The sequence below is a fragment of the Pistacia vera genome, unplaced genomic scaffold (genome assembly GCF_008641045.1).
Source record: "Pistacia vera cultivar Batoury unplaced genomic scaffold, PisVer_v2 Contig200, whole genome shotgun sequence".
Classification (NCBI taxonomy): domain Eukaryota; kingdom Viridiplantae; phylum Streptophyta; class Magnoliopsida; order Sapindales; family Anacardiaceae; genus Pistacia; species Pistacia vera.
This window is the reverse complement of record NW_022196003.1, coordinates 1,650,720-1,672,690: the sequence shown is the minus strand read 5'-3', so window position 1 is coordinate 1,672,690 and position 21,971 is coordinate 1,650,720. Positions and strand designations below refer to the sequence as shown.

Sequence of the window (21,971 nt, the reverse complement as noted above, 5' to 3'; positions counted from 1 at the left end):
TGGATACTTGGTCTTGAATGGGTGGTCCAAAAATTATAGTTCAGGGTTGGTAGAGACTGTATTCGGTCCATAATAACATGGAACATAATAATTGAGACCTTGAATTTAATTTAATTAATGCTGGTGCCATTATATTTCAGTGAGGGGTGTTCGAAATTTAATTTAATTAAAATTTATTATCATTAATTTACCCGCCAAGGTTAGACGAATCTACCAATTTCCACCATGGTTTGATTCTTAAATTAATGTTTAATGTAACAATTAAAAGGTAAAATGATTATCTATATTATATTAAATAAAAAATGAAATTTTTATTTTTATTTGTGAATTTTTTAGTACCAGAAATATTATTTATTATAGCGGAAAAGAAAAAAAAAACTAACGGCTAGTAACAGCCAACTGAAGTGAACTGAAAAAGCGAATATATGTCCAAACCCAATACAGAGGCCAATCTAAAAACCATGGCGTCTATTTCTTCACTGTACTCGTTGTCTCTGCGTCCTCGTGATGGTTCTTTCTCACCTTTCAAAGGTCTGCAATCTCTCAACTCTTGATTTCTTAGCCAACTTCGTTGTATTGATTGTTTTGTTGTTCATACAATTTCTTTCAGGAATCAGTCAATTTAGAAAGCAACAGGCGTTTTGCAAACAAGAACAGCAAGAAGAAGAAGAAACACCAGTGTAATTTAAAATTGAGTTCTGCGATTGATTTTTGGTTTTTTTTTTCCTTTTTTTATGTTGAATTAGTGTTGTTAACCTCAGTGTGTTGGCTATGTATGCTGGTTTCTATTAGTAACAGATTTTGCGCGCTGGAGCTAGATCAAACTCAAGCTAAAAGAAGGCAAGTTGTGTTGCAGTTGGCCTTCACTGCATTTTCTTTTCCAGCCATTGTTTCAAAGGCGTTGGCAGAGAATGGTAACTTGGTTGTTTCGGTAGTTGATAATTACGGGGTGGATTGAGTTTTGAGGTTTTGATTGTTTGTTCTATATATTTTCTTTATGTTTTAGATGTCCCAGGAGATTTCCGTAGTTATACTGATGATGCCAACAAATTCAAGATATTGATTCCTCAAGGTAATTCCTTATGCAGATTTAGAGTTGTGGTTGTAATTATATATGAAGTGATAATACAACTAGAGCTGAAATTTTACATTGATCGAGTAATAAGGAGTATTCATTGCTTGTTGATGCAGATTGGCAAGTGGGGGCTGGTGATAATGGATTCAAATCAATAACAGCTTTCTACCCGGCAGAAGATACTAATTCAAACGGTATTCATAGAGTTATGTGGTGGATCCATCATTTTTGGTAATTATTCAAAGCTTTTTATGAATCTAAACCTGGTTGTATTAGTCAGCGTTGTAATCACGGGACTTGGTCCGGATTTTACAAGAATGGAATCTTTTGGCAAGGTTGAAGAGTTCGCCGAAACTCTGGTGGGTTTTTCATCATTTATCTACTGCAATTTCTTGAAAGGAAACTCGTTCAGCTTACATGTTACATTCTGCATATCAACTTGTCTTCAACAAACAGGTCAGTGGACTGGACAGAAGCTGGCAAAGGCCTCCAGGTGTGAAAGCAAAACTCATAGATTGTAAAGCATCTAAAGGTGATTCAACTTCTTTTCTATGCAATCACTCAATCTGAGTGCAACATTGCATATTATCTCTCAATCTACCATTTGTGGTAACAAGTGCCAATGAATTTTTGCTACTTTTTTTATGTACATGAACTTATATTAAATGATATGTGATGGTTCCAATGCAGGGTTCTATTACATAGAGTATACACTGCAGAACCCTGGTGAAAGTCGCAAACATTTGTATTCAGCCATTGGGATGGCAACAAATGGTTGGTATAACAGACTATATACTGTCACGGGACAGGTGGGTTTTGCATCAAAATTGAAAGTCATCTTCATTGTCTTCTGTTATTTAGCTATTGCAGCTCCTCAATGAATGCATGGCCTATAATTGACTCTTAAGATTTCGTGTTTTTGCTGCAGTTTGTCGAAGAAGAATCAGAGAAATACAGTTCCAGAATTGAGAAGGTCAGCTAATTTGTAGAATTGTTATTCAGTTTACAGTGTCAAAGAGAAATTTTATTGAACACAGTTAAGAGTAGCCCGTCTTTATCATTCCCCGTCAAATCCAATATGAGTACGGAGACAGAAACTGTCTTAAATTAGTTCCTGGAAATCAATTGGCATTCAAGTAATATTGCAGCATGATTGAAGAAAACTGTGCTTTGAATTCGTTTTCTGAAACAGAAATAATATTTTGTTTTGCAGACTGTTGCTTCGTTCAGGTTCATTTAAAACAAAGGGAACAACTACTGAACTGCGGCAGCAAAAGTTCTGGTTTTCCAGCTTTATGTTAAGATGCTGCTACGTGATACCTTCTTCCTGTTAACATTTTTGTATTGACAATGAAAATTCTTGAGTGATCATATATGATCTATTCATTCTAGCAGGACTACCTTGATATTTCCTTGGGCGTAGTAAAGCGACTCCCAACTGGGTATGGTAGCTGTATAAATTGTATCTCTTGTATCATTAGTAACTTCACCTTATTCTCCAATTTGAATCAAGTTTAATGCTTTTTGGTATGTGTAAGGTGGATAACAAAGCTCATATCATGCCACATCAAGTTTGTGAAAATGGGGGTGTTCCCAACGCCAACCCAAAATTCCAATTTCTTTTTATGTCTCGTTTTGAGCAGGAACCCTAAGTGGAAACCACTGGATCAATTAGATGTGAGCATGTGCAAATCATTCAAAGAAATCCAACAAATAGGCGAAAAGATATAAATTTAGTATTTAATAAATATAGTACATGCAAACAACTATTGAATATGAATTTTGACATTCTCCTCAATGTGATCTCCCGATTTTGGAGCAGAAGTTTTATGAAACAGAAGAGAAAGTTGATCAACAAAAAGCATATTCTTCATTTCCTCCAACTGTTGCCATTCTTTCTCCATCTGCAGATCCAACTTTTCAAAACGAACAATCTTCTCTTGGATTTCTTTCATCTGCAAAATTCATTAAGTTTTAGCTAATAATTTATATGTTGACCAACAAACACTAAATGATCAAAAAAATGCTAAACACCTGTGTTTCCATGATATCAGTAACAGCTTTCTCGAGATCCAGCTGCTCCTTCTCTATCAAGGAATTTGCATCAAAAGAAGACCTTTCCAGTACATTTTCAGTGGTATCACCATTAGCTGCAACTTCAGCTTCTGCATAATGCAAGTAAGTCATTATTATACTCAGTAGGATATCTCAACAACAGAAAGTTCTCGATTTTACAAACAGTTTGATGGCAGCTCTCACCAAAGGACTACAGCAGAAACTATTTCTACACTGACAAAGAACTTGGCTCAAATTCATCATGGAAGAATATAATTGGTTCCAGAAAGTGAACACACATGGCTTGAGAGGAGTGCTTAATCATACCTTGATGTTTCATGTTTCTGACAAGAGAGCCAAGACTCGGTTTACTTGTTCTGTTATCAACCTCTGACTGAGTTGTCACAGCTGCTCGAGCAGCTGCTTCAGCAACCTCAACACCAGCCAAAGCCGATAGAAAAGCAGCCTGATAAAAATTGCACATAAAATCATCTGATATAACTTTGGACAAACAGCAATGAATAAAAAGGAATTCAGATGTTAAAAAAAAATTAAAAGAAAAAAAAAAAACTCTTGACACTAAGTCAAAGAGAAATAATTTTGGTCCATTATTGTCAATTAGTCAAATATGAGTTGATTCAAAAAAGTCTTACCTACCCTAAAATTTATCTTATAGGATTATAAAATAGTGCCACCCTGCAACAAGTAATCTTATAACGGTTTCTGGCATTCAACACACTGCTTTCCGTGCCTTAATAGTATCGACCCGATTCCTAATATTGTTTCCTAAATACATCAATATGGAAAGCATCCATCCCTTTTTCTTCAGTTTTCAACTAAATATAACCTGAAAGCATACCTGAGCCATGATTGGGTTGCTTGCATCTGCAAGAGGAGTGAGGCGCATTTTTTTACTAGGGGATGTTGTGCCATCACTTAACAATTCACTTTCGGCATCGCCAGAATTATTCATATGATTAATTTTGCTATCATCCTCCCCTGAGTCCGGCTGACCAATAAATTCCTCCCCGAAAGGAAGCTTGATAAAATGAGCAATGCAATCTCTCTCACATCTACCCGGAACATGTTGTGCAACTTTCTTCCAGTCATCACCATACTGCATAACAGCCTCCAGAAGCAGCAAAGTCTCTTTCTCTGTCCATTCTGTTCTTGTCTCCTCACTGATCTCAACCCGCCTAAAGTCTGAAGAACTAACACCCACCCGATAGTTCCCACGAACATAGCATCTAGCACAAAGCGTCAACTCGTACTGAAATTCATAAAACAATATAAATATTGTAAAAGTCAGCTGTCACCACCATTCTATGAGAAAATCTAATTTCACACAACATTCTACATTAAAAGGTGAAGTTCTTTCAATTATTCTATTATGCAATAAATTGTATGCAAGACACAGACCTTTTCACAAGCAAAACAAGCAATGGTACAAAGAGACTTGCAACCATTGCAAACCCTCTTAGAAGTCTCCTTACGTAAAGCAGCAAATTCAACGGAAGGAGCAGCAGACTTAGTTTCTTTATCTTCCCACTTGAGGGGCTTGACAGAAGCCAAGAAATTGATAAGTCCCCAAGTCTCAAGAAAATCAAATACTCTTCGAATGGAGCCCACGTCACCCACAAGAGTCCTCCTGACGTCTGTGAAAGTGATCTTCCTCGAAGGGTTTTCTCGAAATTTCATGATTATAGAATTCCTATAGTATTTGTAAACTCTAGGGTTTTTGGAAGGGGAACGTGAATCAAAGAATTCAGGAAGAAATTTCACCTCGCATTCATTGACAGAGTCCCATGAAAACCATCCTAACAAATAGAATTAACTTTTAATCAAGAAAATGTTTTAAAAGAAAACAAATAGATAATTGTAGGGGTTTTTTTATATATATATTAGACTTACTGGAGTAGCTGGGGACGTGTACGACGTCGGCGTCAGGGTCGGAAGCGGGAGGAATCTCGGACTTGACGACTGGAGGAGTGACAGGGATGGAGGGTCCGGGAGATTCTTTAGCAGCCATGATTGAACTCAACTCAGAGAGGGAAAATCACAAAACAAAAAATAAAAGCCAGAGAGGCCTTTCGGGTTTATTTGATATTTGACCCACCCGCTGTTGGAATTTGGGTTACATAATACTCAATAAATCAACCTTTCCTAAATCATAATTAAAATAGAGTAAACGACTTTTTCCCACCCAAATAACATTTCCTACCTACGAACTTTTAAAATATCACTTTATTACCTAAATTTATATTCTCTTTTTTATATTGACATCGTTGTAACCCCCGTCCCCACACCACCATCATTCTATTTCCCGATCATCACTCACCAAAACCCCTCAAACCTTATTTTTGCCGATCTCGTCAATCGCCAACAATCAAGCTATTAAAGTTTAAGCAATCATCCCTCTTAAGTTAAATTCCAATCAATCATAACCATCAAAATTCAACATTTCACTACCAAAAGACTCATTGGTCTTCCCTCTTCAAAAGCCCTAACAACTTGGACCAAGTTTGATTTATGTTTACTGTCATAATATAAATTTGGATAGTAAAATGGTATTTTAAAATTCTGTAGACAAGAAAGGTCATTAAGTCATTATTTGGGTGGGAAAAAGTTGCTTACTCTTAGGTAGCGTTTGGTTCAGGGTGATATAAGATTAATCCTGTAATCTTTGTTTAATTTTCAAGATTCCCTCATTTGGTAATAAAATATCACGTAATCTTTTATTGTAAATAGTGTTTACTGTTGATAATATTGGGGGTAATCAGATTACCTTCCCAAGGGGTGTTATTATAAGATTACCGAGGTAATATTAATTTTAACCCTATTTTGTCCTTAATAATTTATCATTTCGGACATATTTGCCCTCATATGTCTACCAAATAAAAATTCCTAGACCCCCTATATTTGAGAATTTAGCTAAAACACCCCTGCCACAAAAAAAGTTTAAAAGTTAACAAAATACCCCCAACCATCAAAGACCACCGCCGACTGCTAGCCACAACCGCTAGCCGCTAGCGAAATTCGTCATATCGGCACAAGACCAGCAGGATCTTGCCGGTCATGTGCTGATAAGGACGTTTCCGACCATGGATTTGCGATCCATGGCCGGAAACGACTATATCTGGCCTTGAAAAGGCCAGATCTTTGGCCGTGAAATGGTCGCCGTTTCACAGCCAAAGATCTGGTCTTTTCACTGCCAGATCTGTGGCCGTTTCACGACCACATCTTTGGCCGTGAAATGGCCATATTGACGGCCAGATCTAGCGATGAAATGACCATATTCACGGCCAAATTTGGCAGGATTAGGCCTTATCGGCGTACGACCAGCCAGATTCTACTGGTCGTGCGCCATTACGGCAGCTTTCTGTGGTGGTGGCGGCTGCCAACGGTGGCTTGGGGTGAGCGGGGTGATTTTGTTATAAATTAAAGTTGTATATGGTTGGGGTGATTTAGTAAAATTTCAAATATAGGGGGGTTAAAAGAAATAATTTAAAAAATAATAGAATAAAATAATATTATATTATTATTTTAAAATGAAGGCAATTTAGTAATCTACATACTATATCCACTCATTTATCCTCTCAACCAAACATATTATTATAACATATCTATCAATTTATTCTAACCCACCAAACACATTTCTCTAAAGATTTCCTAGTAATCTATCTTTCCAATAATACAACATTTCTCAATAATATAACATTCCTTGAACTAAACACACCCTTAATAAAATAACCTAACTAACTAAGCTGGTATTTACTTTACTTCTTAGACGGTGGAATGGATGGGGGTTTTCCCATTCCACCGATCACTTAAACCAAATTTTGAGGGAATGGGCATTCTCATGGAATGTTCACTCCCCAAAATGGGGGAATCCTATTCCTCCCAAATTTGGGAGGGTTATTCCAAGGTAGGGAAAGGGTTGAAATTCTCTCCGCACCCCTATTTTAATTATTTTTTCCTATTTTCCTTTAAATAATATATTTAAATTTTAATAATTAAATAATATAAAAAATTTAAAATTATTTTTTGTTCCCTTCCCCACTTTCACTATCGCCGACCGTGAACCATCATCTTCAACATCCATTGTTATCGTCATTGTCGATAGTGACTTTTCGACGGATCACACATCAATCATCACCATCTACACATGAAGAATCACCGTCCAACGATCTATGGATCTAGGCGGGTGTTGGTAGTCAACATAGCCAAAGAGGCCTCACGCGCGATGGCCAAATCTATAGACCAACACACGTGAACCATCTCCGATAATCTTCGATTGCTGGAACTTGCCTAGATCCACAAATCATCAAATGGCGGTTGCTCATGTGCTAGCAGCAACAATTGATGTGGCCGAAAAATCGTTGATTTGCATCATTAATTGCTTTGTAATTTTTTTAAGTAAAAAAAATATTTTGATATTCATATTATTTTAGTTATATTTATAATATTTTATAAAATATTTAAAATTATTAGGATATTTTTCCTAATATATGTTTAAGGAATTTTATTGTTTAACAAAATATACAAATATAATAATCTAGTATTAAGGGTGCGTTTGGTTCAAGGAATGTTGGATTACTAGAACCTTATATTACCTTGAAGATTATTGGAAATTTTTATGAAAATGTGTTTAGTTAGTTGGTGGGTATGTTATATTAATATATTTGGTTAAAGAGAATAAATTGGTAGGTATGTTATTTAAATTACTAAATTGCTCTTTTTTTAAATATTAATATAATATTATTTTTATTAACCCCCAATATTTCAAATTTAGCTAAAACACCCTTACTTATATAAAACTTTAATTTATGATAAAATGACCCCCACCCCTTGCCACCACTGCAAACCACAGTCGGAAGTCTCCGAAAGTCGTCGTGAGTAGCTCACCGTGACCACGAGGCTCTGATATGGCCGTTTTTAGCCATATTGATGGCCGAAAATGACCATATGTCTAGCCATTTTCAGCTAGATCTTTGGCCATTATTGGCTAGACCTAGGCAAGATCTGGCCGTTTTTGGGCCATCGATATGGCCGTTTTATATGGCCGAAAACGGCCATATCGAAGCCTCCCGGAGCCTTCCAACGAATCTCGGTCATTTTTAGGGACTCCGATGACTTTCCGACGGTGCTTGGCCCGTTATTGGCGGTGGTAGCTGGGTGGCGGTGGTGGTCATTTATTTTAAATATAAGGGCATTATTGTCTAAAAACTTAATTAAACAAGGGTAAAATTGAAATAATATATTAATATAAATTTATTTTTAAACAGAGACATTATTGTTCAAATTTTTTATTAATAAGGGATAAAGTTATAACAAAAAAAAATTATCAAGGTAATCTTACAATACCTAAGAAAATGGAGGTAATCAGATTACCTCCAATATTACCAACAATAATAACTATTGGTAATGCAAGATTACCGGAATCTTATATTACTTGACAACCAAACATGGTAATCAAGTATGTAAGATGACATAACCCAATAATCTTCCAGTAGCTCCAACCAGACGCCCCCTAATGGTAATTTCGTCTAAAAATCACAAACTTTATTCCATTCCACCACTCTTCATCGTTAAAAGTAAACAACGTAATATATTTTACACCTTCACATATTCCCATTCTCATCCCGATTCCTATTCTCATACATTCCACGAAGTAAACGCCACTCTATATTAGTAATAGTTTATACAGTTGGACTATAGTGTTAGTTTATGAAAGATTAGGACTATAATGTTAGTTGATTTTTAATAATTCAGAATGAAAGTCACGGCAAGGATTAGTTGAGGGATAAGAGAGAAAGCTCTTCAACTCGGCAGAAAAAAGATGCCCGCCTGAATCCTCTGTATTCAGGTCTTTATGAATACACTCACCAATTCAACTTCATTTTTTTCTTGTTCCAGTTTCTACTTAGTGGGATGACCCAAGGGATCCCATCACTGACCTCCACAACCACAGCTACTACAACCGCAACTAACAGGAAAAGGTTAACCATGAATTTACCTTGGAATGCGACGAGGAGGTGGGACGGTTTGCTACTGAGATACGTGATCCTGAGTAAAAGGAGAGGCATCGGGTGGGCAGTTTTCAAACGGCTGACATTATCAGTCCTGTTTAATGTGCTGCGGCTACCTAGGATTTCCTTTCTTAATATGCTACTTTCACCAGACTTTTCCACACGCCCACTCAACCTTTACATAATCAGCTCATCTTCTTCAGATCCTTTCGATTCGTCACTGGAGGTGAATCCCTCTGGCAATACCACACAAATGTGTGCTGCCAATACCTGTGATGACTTTTCCTCTCAACGATAATCACCTTTTACCAGGATTGCTGTTCATGGTGATGATTCTAGGTCGCTACAAGTCATCATTCACGAGTTTTTCCCGAAACTTCTATCAAAGAAAATCCCAAATTACGGTAAAGGTAAAATGTTTCACGTTACACCGGAGGGTCAATTCAATTGTTTCACGGTTAATCTGATTTGTCCGTTAATCAGCCACAGAATGAGTTTCAAAAGGAAACTAAAACTGATAACTCCAGTTGTTTTGTAGTCCATAATAGTTCGAGAATTTCAATCATTCAGGAAGAAATTTCACCTCGCATTCATTGATAGAGTCCCATGAAAACCATCCTAACAAATAGAATTAACTTTTAATCAAGAAAATGTTTTAAAAAAAAACAAATAGATAATTTTACGGGTTTTTTTTATATATATTAGACTTACTGGAGTAGCTGGGGACGTGTACGACGTCGGCGTCGGGGTCGGAAGTGGGAGGAATCTCGGACTTGACGACTGGAGGAGTGACAGGGGCGGAGGGTCCGGGAGATTCTTTAGCAGCCATGATTGAACTCCACTCAGAGAGGGAAAATCACAAAACAAAAAATAAAAGCCGGAGAGGCCTTTCGGGTTTTTTTGATATTTGACCCACCCGCTGTTGGAATTTGGGTTACATAATAGGGGAAACGACTTACACCTACCCAAGGTTTGGCAAAAGAACGATTGGTACCCAAAAGGTTTCAAAATGACAAACAGGTACCTTCTGTTAGTGAAAAGACTAGAATGTCTTTTGAGAAATATTAGTCTATTTTCTTAATTACTTTTAGACCTTTTAAGTTTATTAATTTCACAAGTACCCCCTAAAAAAGTTTAAAACTTAATAAAAATACCTCCACCCACCCATACTTATCAGATTCCGATGGCCACCACCGGTGGTAGTCGGAATCTGTCACAACGGTCTTCGCCACCACCGTAAATGGTTGATAATTCACAGATTTGCCCTTTTCCGGCCAGATCCACCAGATCTAACATGAAAATGCCAGATCTTGTCGTCGCTGACGGCCAAAGATGGGGTGTTGTAGCCGTCGACAACCAGATCTGGCCTTTTCGCGTTAGATCTGGCAGAAAAAGGTCAGATCTATGAATTATCAGCCATTTACGGTGGTGGCGGAGACCGTTGTGACAAATTCCGGCTACCACTGGCGGTGGCCGCCGGAATCTAGCAAGTATGGGTGGGTGGGGGTGTTTTTGTTAAGTTTTAAACTTTTTTTTGGGGGGTATTTCATGAAATTAATAAACTTAAGGGGTCTAAAGTAATTAAGAAAATAGACTAATATTTCTCAAAGGGCATTCTAGTCTTTTCACTAATAAAATGTACTTGTTTTTCATTTTGAAACATTTTGGGTATCAATCTGTGTTTCACCAAACCTTGGGTAGGTATAATTCATTCGGCCTTATATAATACTCAATAAATCAACCTTTCCTAAATCATAATTAAAATAGAGTAAACGACTTTTTTGTTATTCCTCCCCCCCCCCAAACTTTTAAAATACCACTTTATTATCCAAATTTATATTCCGTTTCTGATTTCGGCATCATTACAACCTCACACCACCACTATTATCTTTTCTAATCATAACTCACCAAAACCCCTCAAACCTTATTTATGTCAATCTCGTCAATTGTCAACAATCGAGCAATTAGAGTTTGTGTAGCCGTCTTTCTTAAGTCAAATTTTGATTAATCCTAACCATAAAAATCCAACCTTCTACCACTAAAAGACTTATCGATCTCCTCTCTTCAAAAGCTCTAACAACTTGGATTAAATTTGTTCTCTGTTCACTGCCGAATATAAATTTAGATAGTAAAGTGGTATTTTAAAAGTCTGTAGTCAAGAAAGGTCATTAAGCTATTAGTTGGATGGGAAAAAGTCATTTATTCTTAGTAAAATAGCCTAACTAAGGGGGTGTTTACTTTACTTCTTAGACATGGAATGGATGGGGGTTTTTCCCATTCCACCGTTTACTTGGACCAAATTTTGAGGGAATGGGCATTCTAATTGAATGTTCACTCCCCAAAATGGGGGAATCCCATTCCTCCCAAATTTAGAAGGGTTACTCCAAGGTAGGGAAAGGGTTGAAATTCTCTCCCTACCCCTATTTTAATTTAATAATATAAAAAAGTTAAAATTATTTTTTGCCCCCTTCCTCACTTTCACTATCACCAACCGTCAACCATCGTTGCCATGGTCTTCGACGTCCATCGTTATCATCACTGTTGGTAGCGGACTTCTCGACGGATCACACATCAATCGTCACCATCGACACATGAAGAATCACCGTCCACCGATCTATGGATCTAGGAGGGTGTTAGTAGTCAATATAGCCAAAGAGGCATCACGCACGATGGCCAAATCTATAGACCACCACGCGTGAACCATCTCCGATAATCTTTGATTGCTGGAACCTACTAGATCCACAGATCATTGAATGGCGGTTGCTCATGTGCCAGCGGTGACAATTGATGTGGCCGAAAATTCGTTGATTGGCGTCATTAATTGCTTTGTAATTTTATTGAATAAAAAAAATATTTTGATATACGTATTATTTTAGTTGTATTTATAATATTTTATAAAATATTTTAAATATTAGGATATTTTTCCTAATATATGTTTAAGGAATTTTATTGTTTAACAAAATTTACAAATATAATAATCTAGTATTAAGGGCGCATTTGGTTCAAGGAATGTTGAATTACTAGAATCTTATATTACCTTGAAGATTATTAGGAATCTTTAGGAAAATGTGTTTGGTTAATTAGTGGGTATGTTATATTAATATGTTTGGTTAGAGGGAATAAATTGGTGGGTATGTTATTTAAATTACTAAATTGCTCTCTTTTTAAATATTAATATAATATTATTTTTATTATTAATTTTTGAATAATTTTTAATCCCAATATTTCAAATTTAGCTAAAACACCGCGCTTATATAAAACTTTAATTTATGATAAAATGACCCCCACCTCCTGTCGCCACTACAAACCACAGCCGAAAGTCGCTGTGACTAGCTCACCGTGACCACCAGGCTTCGATATGGCCATTTCTAGCCATATTGATGGCCGAAAACGACCATATGTCTAGCCATTTTTAGCTAGATCCTTGACCATTATCGGCCAGACTTGGGCAAGATCTGGCCTGATATGATCGTTTTCGGTCATCAATATGGCTGGAAATGGCCATATTGAAGCCTCCAGGAGCTTCCCAACGAATCTCGGTCATTTTTAGGGACTCCAACGACTTTTCGGCGGTGATCCGTGGTGGTTGGCTTGCTGTTGACGGTGGTGGCTAGGTGGCGGTGGTCTGTAATTTGTTTTAAATATAAAGACATTATTTTCAAAAAACTTAATAAAACAAAGATAAAATTAAAATAGTATATTAATGTAAATTTATTTTAAAACAGGGGTATTATTGTCCAAATTTTTTTATTAATAAGGGATAAAATTATAACAAAAATAAGATTACCAAGGTAATCTTATAATATCTAAGAAAATAGAGGTAATCAGATTACCTCAAGATTACCAACAAGAACAACTATTGGTAAATGGTAATGCAAGATTACTGGAATCTTATATTACTTGACAACCAAACATAGTAATCAAGTAATATAAGATGACATAACTCCAGTAATATTTTATTAGCTCCAACCAAACGCCCCCTAAGGATAATTTTGTCTTAAAATCACAAACTTTATTCCATTCCACCACTCTTCATCGTTAAAAGTAAACAACATAATATATTTTACACCTTCACATATTCCCATTCTCATCCCTATTCCTATTCTCATACATTCCACGAAGTAAACGCCACTTTATATTAGTAATAGTTTATATAGTTGGACTATAGTGTTAGTTTATGAAAGATTAGGACTATAGTGTTAGTTGATTTTTAATAATTCAGAATGAAAGTCACGGCAGGATTAGTTGAGAGATAAGCGAGAAAAGCTCTTCAACTCGGCAGAAAAAAGATGCCCGCCTGAATCCTCTGTATTCAGGTCTTTATGAATACACTCAACAATTCAACTTCATTTTTTTCTTGTTCCAGTTTCTACTCAGTGGGATGACCCAAGGGATCCCATCACTGACCTCCACAACCACAGCTACTACAACCGCAACTAACAGGTAAAGGTTAACCATGAATTTACCTTGGAATGCGACGAGGAGGTGGGGCGGTTTGCTACTGAGATACGTGATCCTGAGTAAAAGGAGAGGCATCGGCTGGGCAATTTTCAAACGGCTGACATTATCAGTCCTGTTTAATGTGCTGCGGCTACCTAGGATTTCCTTTCTTAATATGCTACTTTCACCAGACTTTTCCACACGCCCACTCAACCTTTACATAATCAGCTCATCTTCTTCAGATCCTTTCGATTCGTCCCTGGAGTTGAATCCCTCCGGCAATACCACACAAATGTGTGCTGCCAATACCTGTGATGACTTTTCCTCTTAATGATAATCACCTTTTACCAGGACTACTGTTCATGGTGATGATTCTAGGTCGCTACAAGTCATCATTCACGAGTTTTTCCCAGAACTTCTATCAAAGAAAATCCCAAATTACGGTAAAGGTAAAATGTTTCACGTTACACCGGAGGGTCAATTCAATTGTTTCACGGTTAATCTGATTTGTCCGTTAATCAGCCACAGAATGAGTTTCAAAAGGAAACTAAAACTGATAACTCCAGTTGTTTTGTAGTCCATAATAGTTCGAGAATTTCAATAAAGTCACTGAATCTAAGGTAGTGTCATAAGTAAAGAGCTGCCGATTTAATAATGAAAAATTTCAGTACTCTGATACGGGAGTTAATTCTGTCATCCCAATAAAGTCACTGAATCTAAGGTAGTGTCATAAGTAAAGAGCTGCCGATTTAATAATGAAAAATTCTAAGGTAGTGTCATAAGTAAAGAGCTGCCGATTTAATAATGAAAAATTTCAGTACTCAGATACGGGAGTTAATTCTGTCATAGTTCCCAGCCAACCCTTTTTTTTTTTTTTTTAAATCAGAGTATTTAGGCCAGTTCCGATACACTTCATATAATCTTAAAATTCATTAAACACTATACAAACCTAAAAGATTAAGTAAACCACAATATTATTACGATAGATAGTCTTAAAATTTAAACCCAAATATTCAAGAAATAAAACAAATCTCTTTGACCGTTAGGTCAACCTCTTGATTTCTCCCAAACCAACCAACCTCCACTAATTCTCAGGGAAAATTATAGTAAAAACAACCCCCTCGAGGCAAAGGTAGCTATCGGACCTCCACTAATTCCTAAGGAAAAACATCCTATAACAATCTATTAGCCCACTAATCTTCAGAGAAAATTATCCCAAAACAACCCGTTGTTGAAACAAAGATACTACCTTTGCACCCAATTGGATGCCCAACCGAAGGTGTTTTGGAACTTTAGTTTTAGTTTTTAGTCCATGTATACTATAATGAAGATTTCCTTCTTCAAATTACGAATTAAGCAGTTTGATTTATATAATCATTATATATTAAACTATCAATCATCTATAAAAATTGCTTTCATAGGTTTTGGGGATTTGGTGGGTTTGTAAACGGTGAGGCCAGGCCTTAAAAGGAGTGTAAACAAGCAAAAATTTCATGACAGACACTGCTAGAAGAGCCAATACACACAGAATTTTTTTTTTTTTAAATTAAATATGACTGAAGCTTTCCCCATGCTTTGAGGTCGGGCTGTCAGATCAAGAATATTACAGAAGATGGTGTAAAATAAAACCCCTAGAACTAATATGCACAAAAGTTGAAATGACATTTTAATTTAAATACAATGCAGGGGGCAACAGTAGTCACCACTACCAGTACCATAGACCATCTATATACCCAAATGCTGGGACTTAGACTAGACTATAAAAGAATCATATCTTGATTCTATGCATGTTGACTGTCTTTTTTTTCCTTTTTTGAAATTTAAAAAAAAAAAAAAAAAAAAAAAACATTGTTTTATTCCTTCCTACATGGTTGCCAAAATCCCAATTCCAGCATCCATCAATCTATGACTGCTCGCGGCTCTCCCTGAGCACCAGCAGGCATATGAAGGTTTTAGATACAATAGGGTAAAGGAAGTGCAGCCCGCATCTTCCATTATCCTTCTCAACCATACGGAGCGACTCAGACAACAGACTTCTCTGGTGAGCATGAACTATGTATGACCTGCAAAACAGAAAATCAGTCAAGATTTAATTAAGTGTTGCATAAATACTTCAAATCACAAGAGGAAATATAAATACACAGATGTTCAAGAAACAAATAAACAATTATACCGCCAAAATCCTATAATTTCACTCCATAACCAGCCAAAGGATCACTATAGAGCCACAAGAGCTACTAGCCAGAGAACGGAAGTCATAAAAAAAAAAAAAAAAAAAAAATCAACCCGAAAGTTCCTGATTCAAAATTTAAAGTTGAGCATCTTTTTCTTTAATTAATTGTTTTGACTTGACTCTTTAATTTTCTTTTTTATTTTTTCCCCTTCCCAATTCAAAAGGTCTCATTAATAAGAATATAACCATCACAATGACAACATAAAAAAGATTATCCAATAAAGTCAATTTTGGTGGTCAATGCTAAAATCATTGAAACAAAGGCGCAATCTTAGTATCCTGGAAAAATGGGCATCCTTGTTTTTCCTTTTTATCACCTTTCTTGATGTCAAGGAACATTAAGATATTGATAAATCGTACCTCTAGAATGCAAGAAAATTAATTTGCAAGGCTAGATCCGAAGCCCGCCACTCAAGTAGCAGTTCCGCTGCTCTTAGTCCTGCTGCAATCTAAGGATACCTGCAAATTAACAACAGTCTCCAATAAAATATAGTACTGGCAGCAAGAAGGAAAAGATGGCATGCACTATTGTACCCCAAATTAGAAAATGCCACTCACCTTGATCCACCCCTCACCCAGTAGTTTGGTCAGAACCGCTACCTTGCATGAACTGAGAAGGAGCAGGAACTAAAAATTGAGGTTGTGCTGGAACAGGGGCAGCAATACCTGAAAAAGCCAATGGACTTCGTTGATCAGACCTATCTACTTAATAATATCTTGGTTAAACACCCATCAAGAGACATTTCAAGTTCAATCTCCCCAATCCCCAATAATCATGCAAGTCTTCATTGACTATAATTTCTCCCTTTCACACCGAGAACCTAAAGAGACTGCTCTGTTTCACTCCTTCGTAAATATCTTTCTTTCACATTCCTTTGATGTCATCCCCATAGTATTTGTAGATTCTAAAGGCTGAAACTTCATTTTGTTTATGAGAAACTCTTTTTGATGCACCATTCACATAGGAATTTTTAGTATACTGAGGTGTATTCTTTTTAACTTTTTATTTAAAATTAAACCCTGCTAAATCACAATAAATGGTAGATTTTCAAGTTGAAAGGTTTCCAAACAAACTTAATGATTTCACATAAACTACATGGGAATGAACCAACTGAATTTTTGATATTCATGCTGTTGCCACCCACTTGGCAAGAGCAAGTTCTAGAGGAATCAATCCTTCACTCAATGAAATTTCACAAAAATATCAAAACCATAAAGCTTGGGAAACTGTAACATCAGACATCAAATGTTACATCTTTAATCACATGAAATATGCAATTATGTGGTAAGCATAGACAGGCCAGATATCACGAGATCACACAAGTGTTTGGCAAACAACTTTAAGAAAAAAATATTGACATATCTAACGAACAGCTCTAAGACAGAAAAATTTACCGGCAGGATATGGTGCCTGAACTGTGGGCATAGGTGAAGTTGTTATTGCATTTACACTTGGTCCACTGAACTGCACAATCTGATGACCAGGCACTCCATATCCCTGCAACGAGGTATAACCATGACCTCCAGGAACATTTTGACCCATTTGTCCATAAGGATAGATAGCTGTGTTGACCGTCCCAGGTACTCCATATATCTGAAGGTACTGCTGACCCATGTATGGGTTGTAAACACCCTACCAGTACAATGAGAAGATGCAAAAGGTGGGAGTGGTGAGTATCATAAAATCAGTAAACCCTCGAAAGATGTAAATTTAATTGCTGCTACTGAGCCTATTTACCTGTGGGTAGACGTATTCAGGACCATATGTTGAATACCTGCATGTTTAGACAACCATTGAGGACACCCAAGATCAACATCAGAACAAACTTTTGGGTGTAAATTGAGAATGGAACCTTGAAACATGATACTGCATGGAGAAAAATGATGAATGACACAGACACTACTTTCTATTCTAAGGAATCTAAGTTTCCCAAGTAGTTTACAGGCTAACATAATGCTATTCCATCAGTAAGCCACCTGTAGTATGCCCAAGGTAAACCAATAAAAGATGATCCTAACAACTCAAACCAAGATTTTCATGTTTTTTTGTGGTCCTTATCAAACCAAGAACATGATTCTTGCCTGTATTATATACATTGAACTTGGGCACATATGATCTTCAATTCTCATTCCTGCAATTACCAATCACACCATGTCACATCACTGTACTATGTAACTATCAACCTTGAAATCTAGGGAAAAAAAACTAATTATTCCTAGAGCAACTAAAAGTTCCTAAGCACATGTTCAATATCGGTGATTGGTAAATGCACCAACTACAACTCTAGGCAACAGAGGAATGAAGAAAAAGAAAAACTAGTAGTAAAGGAGATGTACCCAATTCAACGAAGCAATAACCAAGCTTTCCATGGTCAGTTCAAAATAGAACAAGAGCATAAGTGGAGCTCAGAGAGCTAGTAGTTTAAATTTACCCTAGGACTATAACTTATCTTAAAATGACAGAACAGGGCAGACTAAACTATGTATTTGCTTATCTACATACAGCATATGGCCAATGATCCAGTCAACTGAAGAGTCACCAAATCAGCAACATGCAATGCAAGACGCTTCGATTTTATATCTGTCAGTCGATTACCCTTCAGAAACAAATATACAAAAGAGAGGGAAAGTGAAGGAGGAGAGAGAGAACAACATTTTCCTCATAAACAATATCATTTAACTTTAATTTCTAGAACCCGCTAAACTGATTTAAATCATGTTTTTCCGAATGCAGAACTCACCCATAAGGAGGATAAACCAATCCTTGTTGGTAGTTGTATGAAAGTGGTTGCTGGTAGCCAAAACTTCCAATATAAGGGCCCCGGGAGGCTTGCAAGCTCCCACTGTATAGGGCTGTTGGCCTTGGACGCCCTGAGTATCAGAAACAGTGAGCATATAGAATAGAGAAAATCTGAATGATTAAGAAGATTTAAAAGTTAAACTGATGGGACCAGTGATAGAGATAGTTTAGTTTTCTTCAAAACTCTAAGCATGATAGCATTAGCTTGAAACTAAAATTCAAAATGAAACAAAACAAAGCAAGAGCCAAATATATGAGCCAACAAACTGCTAATTGAAGCACAAATAAGAACCTTTCAAAATGCAAGAAGGGGGCATACCATAAAGAAAGCAAAAGTGTGCATGTAAAAAATGATTTTTTTTAACCTTCTTACCAAGCCTAGTAACAAAAAGAATAATGAATTTGAAAAGGTGTAATATATACTTAAAAGCACAACAAACATGCTTTAGAAAAAATACAAACCGTTCAGACCATCAAATCTTTTATTGGGCAGAAGGGAAGAAAGATGAAGATGAACTTTGACACGATAAAAGAACAGATGGCAAAATGTTGGGTGCATACCAGATAAATTGCTCAATAATGATTATCCTAGAAAACAACGTTGTAAATAGATTTAAAGGTCCTATATCAATATCTATGTTCAAGCTTTAAAGAAATCACCACACAAGCATGGTATAGATGATCGAACTGCAAAGTGATACATCCGCTCTACATCTAGACCAACCAGACACATTAGATAAGATACCATAGAATATTGGAGGTCGCGGTCGCCCAAGTGAAGCCAAATTACAATTTGCTCGCCTACCATCAATTATTGGAGTTGGATCAGCACAGGCTCTCTTAGCAGCCTCCGGTTCCCGAAAAGTCACCTACACCCTCCATACAAATACAAACAGAAAACAAAGTCATTTAACAACCACACTAATCACCCCAATAATTGGCAAGTATATCCATGACAGTAGCAATGAATTTGCACTAATCCTAACCAACCCCATTTCACAACCAACGAGCGCAAATAAACAATCAAATTATTTAAAAAAAAAAAAAAAAATTATTTAACAAACCAAGCAAAGCACAGATATAACACATTATGCAACGGATCGACGGTGTTTTGAAATGAAAGCGAACAGTGAAAAACAATTAATACTCACAAAACCATAGCCTTTGGATCGCCCAGTATTCTTATCAGTGATAACGACAGCTTCAAGAATCTCACCGAATTGCTCAAAATAGCGACGCATGGTCTCACTTTGAGTTTCCCAAGCAAGTCCCCCGACAAAGACCTTTGTGTATGTGGTATCTCCAAAAGGAGAATTCATGTATTGAAACCCAGAACTGGAACTCGATCCCGAGCTAGGACCCGGAATCGGCTGATAAGCCATCAAGAATAGAAGAATAAAATTATATACTAATTCTAACTAAGACTCAGATTAAAAGAGAGGATCCAAGAATCTTCTAGAAAAAAAGGAAAAGAAAAAAGGGATGATCAATGAAATCGGAGATAATAATTAAGTGATACTAAAGTAGAGCCAATTAAAAAGAAACCACATCTTAAAAGAAAAACCCTAGATAAACCCTAGAAATGGAAGAAGAAATATACTGCGAATCCATAGAATTGAAAGGGAATCAAAGCAGACAAAGTCAGCTAATATTTGATGGAAAGATAAAAGATGAGAAAAGAAATAAACCTAAGAATCATAATAAAAAGAAGAAAAAAAAAAGATAAAAAAATTTGTAAAAAAACCCTAGATGGGCCAGTAAGAGTTGGTGGTGGGCTTCGTTTGTATGGGAAAAGTTGGTCACAGAGAAGTTGTAAAAAGAATCTTAGAAAAACCAGAATTGAGTTTGATACTAACAGTGCCCTATAATTACTTTTATACAGCAGTAACTAAACTATTTAACAAGGGGAAAATAGATTTCCTTTTAATCTTTTTCATTGATGTTGTGGATGTTCATGATGATAATTATGAGTGAAAGAAGATACGAAAAAGAAGAAGAAGAAGAAGAAGGAGAGAGTCATAATTTGCACTGAAGAGAAAGAGAAGAAATGAGCAGTCTTTTGTCTTCCAGAGTTCTCAACAAAGCAAAGACAGCTTGGTATGGTGTGGACGTGGGACCTCTTCTCTTTTATCTACTGTACTCTTTCAACACTTATCTAAACCCTAATTTGTTCTTCTTAATTTTTCTTTTTCTTTTTTTCCAACTTCACACGTAACACAACAAAACTTCCCAAGACAAAGTCTCTGTCTTTAGATTCCAGTTGGTAATAATTTCTTCCTTCTGTCTTCATTGTCATTTATTTTTGTACAGCCAAAACCAGTTTTATTTATCTTCCTATTTATGGTAACTTGACAAAATTTAAATACCCATATGAATTCCAGCCTATTATTTGATTCAATCTTGATGATTGCATTACAATTAATGACTTCTTGATTGGAAATGATCTGGGTTAAGGAGCAGTAAAGATTTGCCTTTGGCTTTCTGCTTTACAAATTTGATTATGCTGTGGAAGTTTTAAGCAGTTGACAGTAACCAGTTAGTATTTTTTTTTTTTTTTTTTTTGACAGATGAGAAGAGAGATTAAGTAATTGGATGATAAAGGTGATGGAGGTCTCCACGTATCTAAAGTCAAGAAAGGGACCCTCATAATGGATGATGCTATTGCTGGCTGTGACAATGCATCATTATTTTCTTTCATTAAAATGGTAGGTATGCTCGTAACCTATTTCCAGAGAATTTATCCCAAAAGCGCTCCCTCATTGTAAGCTTCAGAATACCAAAAATCATGTTGGCCCAGAATACGCAAGAGTCAAAGGCATATCAGAAGTAGTGTGAAACACCATTCTAATTTTGACAAGTTTCATCTTTACTTTCTCTTATTTTATCTGGAAAAACCTTTCAGGATATTTAACCAGTGGCTAGGGGTTTGGGTCTGATGGGTCCAAGACACCAGTTTTGGGCTACTGTTGCATCGTAAACTTAATTCTTAAGGGACCACTTCACCAGTGGTTTCTAGTAGAGAATTGAATTGAAAAACACAAGTAATTCTGAGCCTTCTTCGAACAAAACAAAGCATGTTTCTGTCTCTTTCGTACTACTATTTTCTTTGTAACACTCGAAAACAAAGATTTGTTGTCGGAAAACAGTTTTTTAATCCCTTAAAACTGTTTCATAAAACCTCAACCTCTAATTACAGTGCTTCGACGAAACTACAATTTCTTACAGGCTAAGTTTGGTTGTTTCTTGGGAGATATCTTTCTGATCAAGTAAACTTATTAGATTGAATCCGGGGTGAAGGACAAAATTACAAATTTAGTTTATTCATCAATTCTCTGTAAG

At 36.3% G+C, this 21,971-nt stretch overlaps 3 protein-coding genes across 4 annotated transcripts; 1 reads left to right on the top strand and 2 right to left on the bottom strand.

Moving 5' to 3' along the window:
• Positions 1 to 394: 394 nt before the first annotated feature.
• LOC116128639 (psbP domain-containing protein 3, chloroplastic) lies at positions 395 to 2,577 on the top strand. 2 transcript variants are annotated; one of them, XM_031414398.1, is made up of 10 exons: positions 395 to 531; positions 611 to 680; positions 799 to 914; positions 1,007 to 1,072; positions 1,192 to 1,269; positions 1,352 to 1,434; positions 1,532 to 1,607; positions 1,766 to 1,884; positions 2,004 to 2,048; positions 2,289 to 2,577. In XM_031414398.1, exons 1-10 carry the CDS (start codon positions 426 to 428, stop codon positions 2,313 to 2,315), a joined length of 786 nt encoding a protein of 261 aa, XP_031270258.1. In that variant the 5' UTR covers positions 395 to 425; the 3' UTR covers positions 2,316 to 2,577. The 2 variants fall into 2 exon arrangements, with proteins under 2 accessions (XP_031270258.1, XP_031270257.1); XM_031414397.1 differs by having other exon boundaries at positions 793 to 914.
• A 191-nt stretch (positions 2,578 to 2,768) lies between these two features.
• Positions 2,769 to 5,236, bottom strand: LOC116128592 (SWI/SNF complex subunit SWI3B). Its single transcript, XM_031414340.1, has 6 exons — positions 5,042 to 5,236; positions 4,550 to 4,947; positions 3,990 to 4,400; positions 3,458 to 3,596; positions 3,110 to 3,240; positions 2,769 to 3,030 (listed from the first exon to the last, which is right to left on the bottom strand). Exons 1-6 carry the CDS (start codon positions 5,157 to 5,159, stop codon positions 2,842 to 2,844), a joined length of 1,386 nt encoding a protein of 461 aa, XP_031270200.1. The 5' UTR covers positions 5,160 to 5,236; the 3' UTR covers positions 2,769 to 2,841.
• Positions 5,237 to 15,120: 9,884 nt separating this feature from the next.
• LOC116128593 (RNA-binding protein 38) lies at positions 15,121 to 20,706 on the bottom strand. Its single transcript, XM_031414341.1, has 8 exons — positions 19,784 to 20,706; positions 19,378 to 19,501; positions 18,574 to 18,703; positions 17,571 to 17,607; positions 17,228 to 17,465; positions 16,391 to 16,498; positions 16,193 to 16,291; positions 15,121 to 15,662 (listed from the first exon to the last, which is right to left on the bottom strand). Exons 1-6 carry the CDS (start codon positions 20,012 to 20,014, stop codon positions 16,404 to 16,406), a joined length of 855 nt encoding a protein of 284 aa, XP_031270201.1. The 5' UTR covers positions 20,015 to 20,706; the 3' UTR covers positions 15,121 to 15,662; positions 16,193 to 16,291; positions 16,391 to 16,403.
• Between the last annotated feature and the right edge of the window lie 1,265 nt (positions 20,707 to 21,971).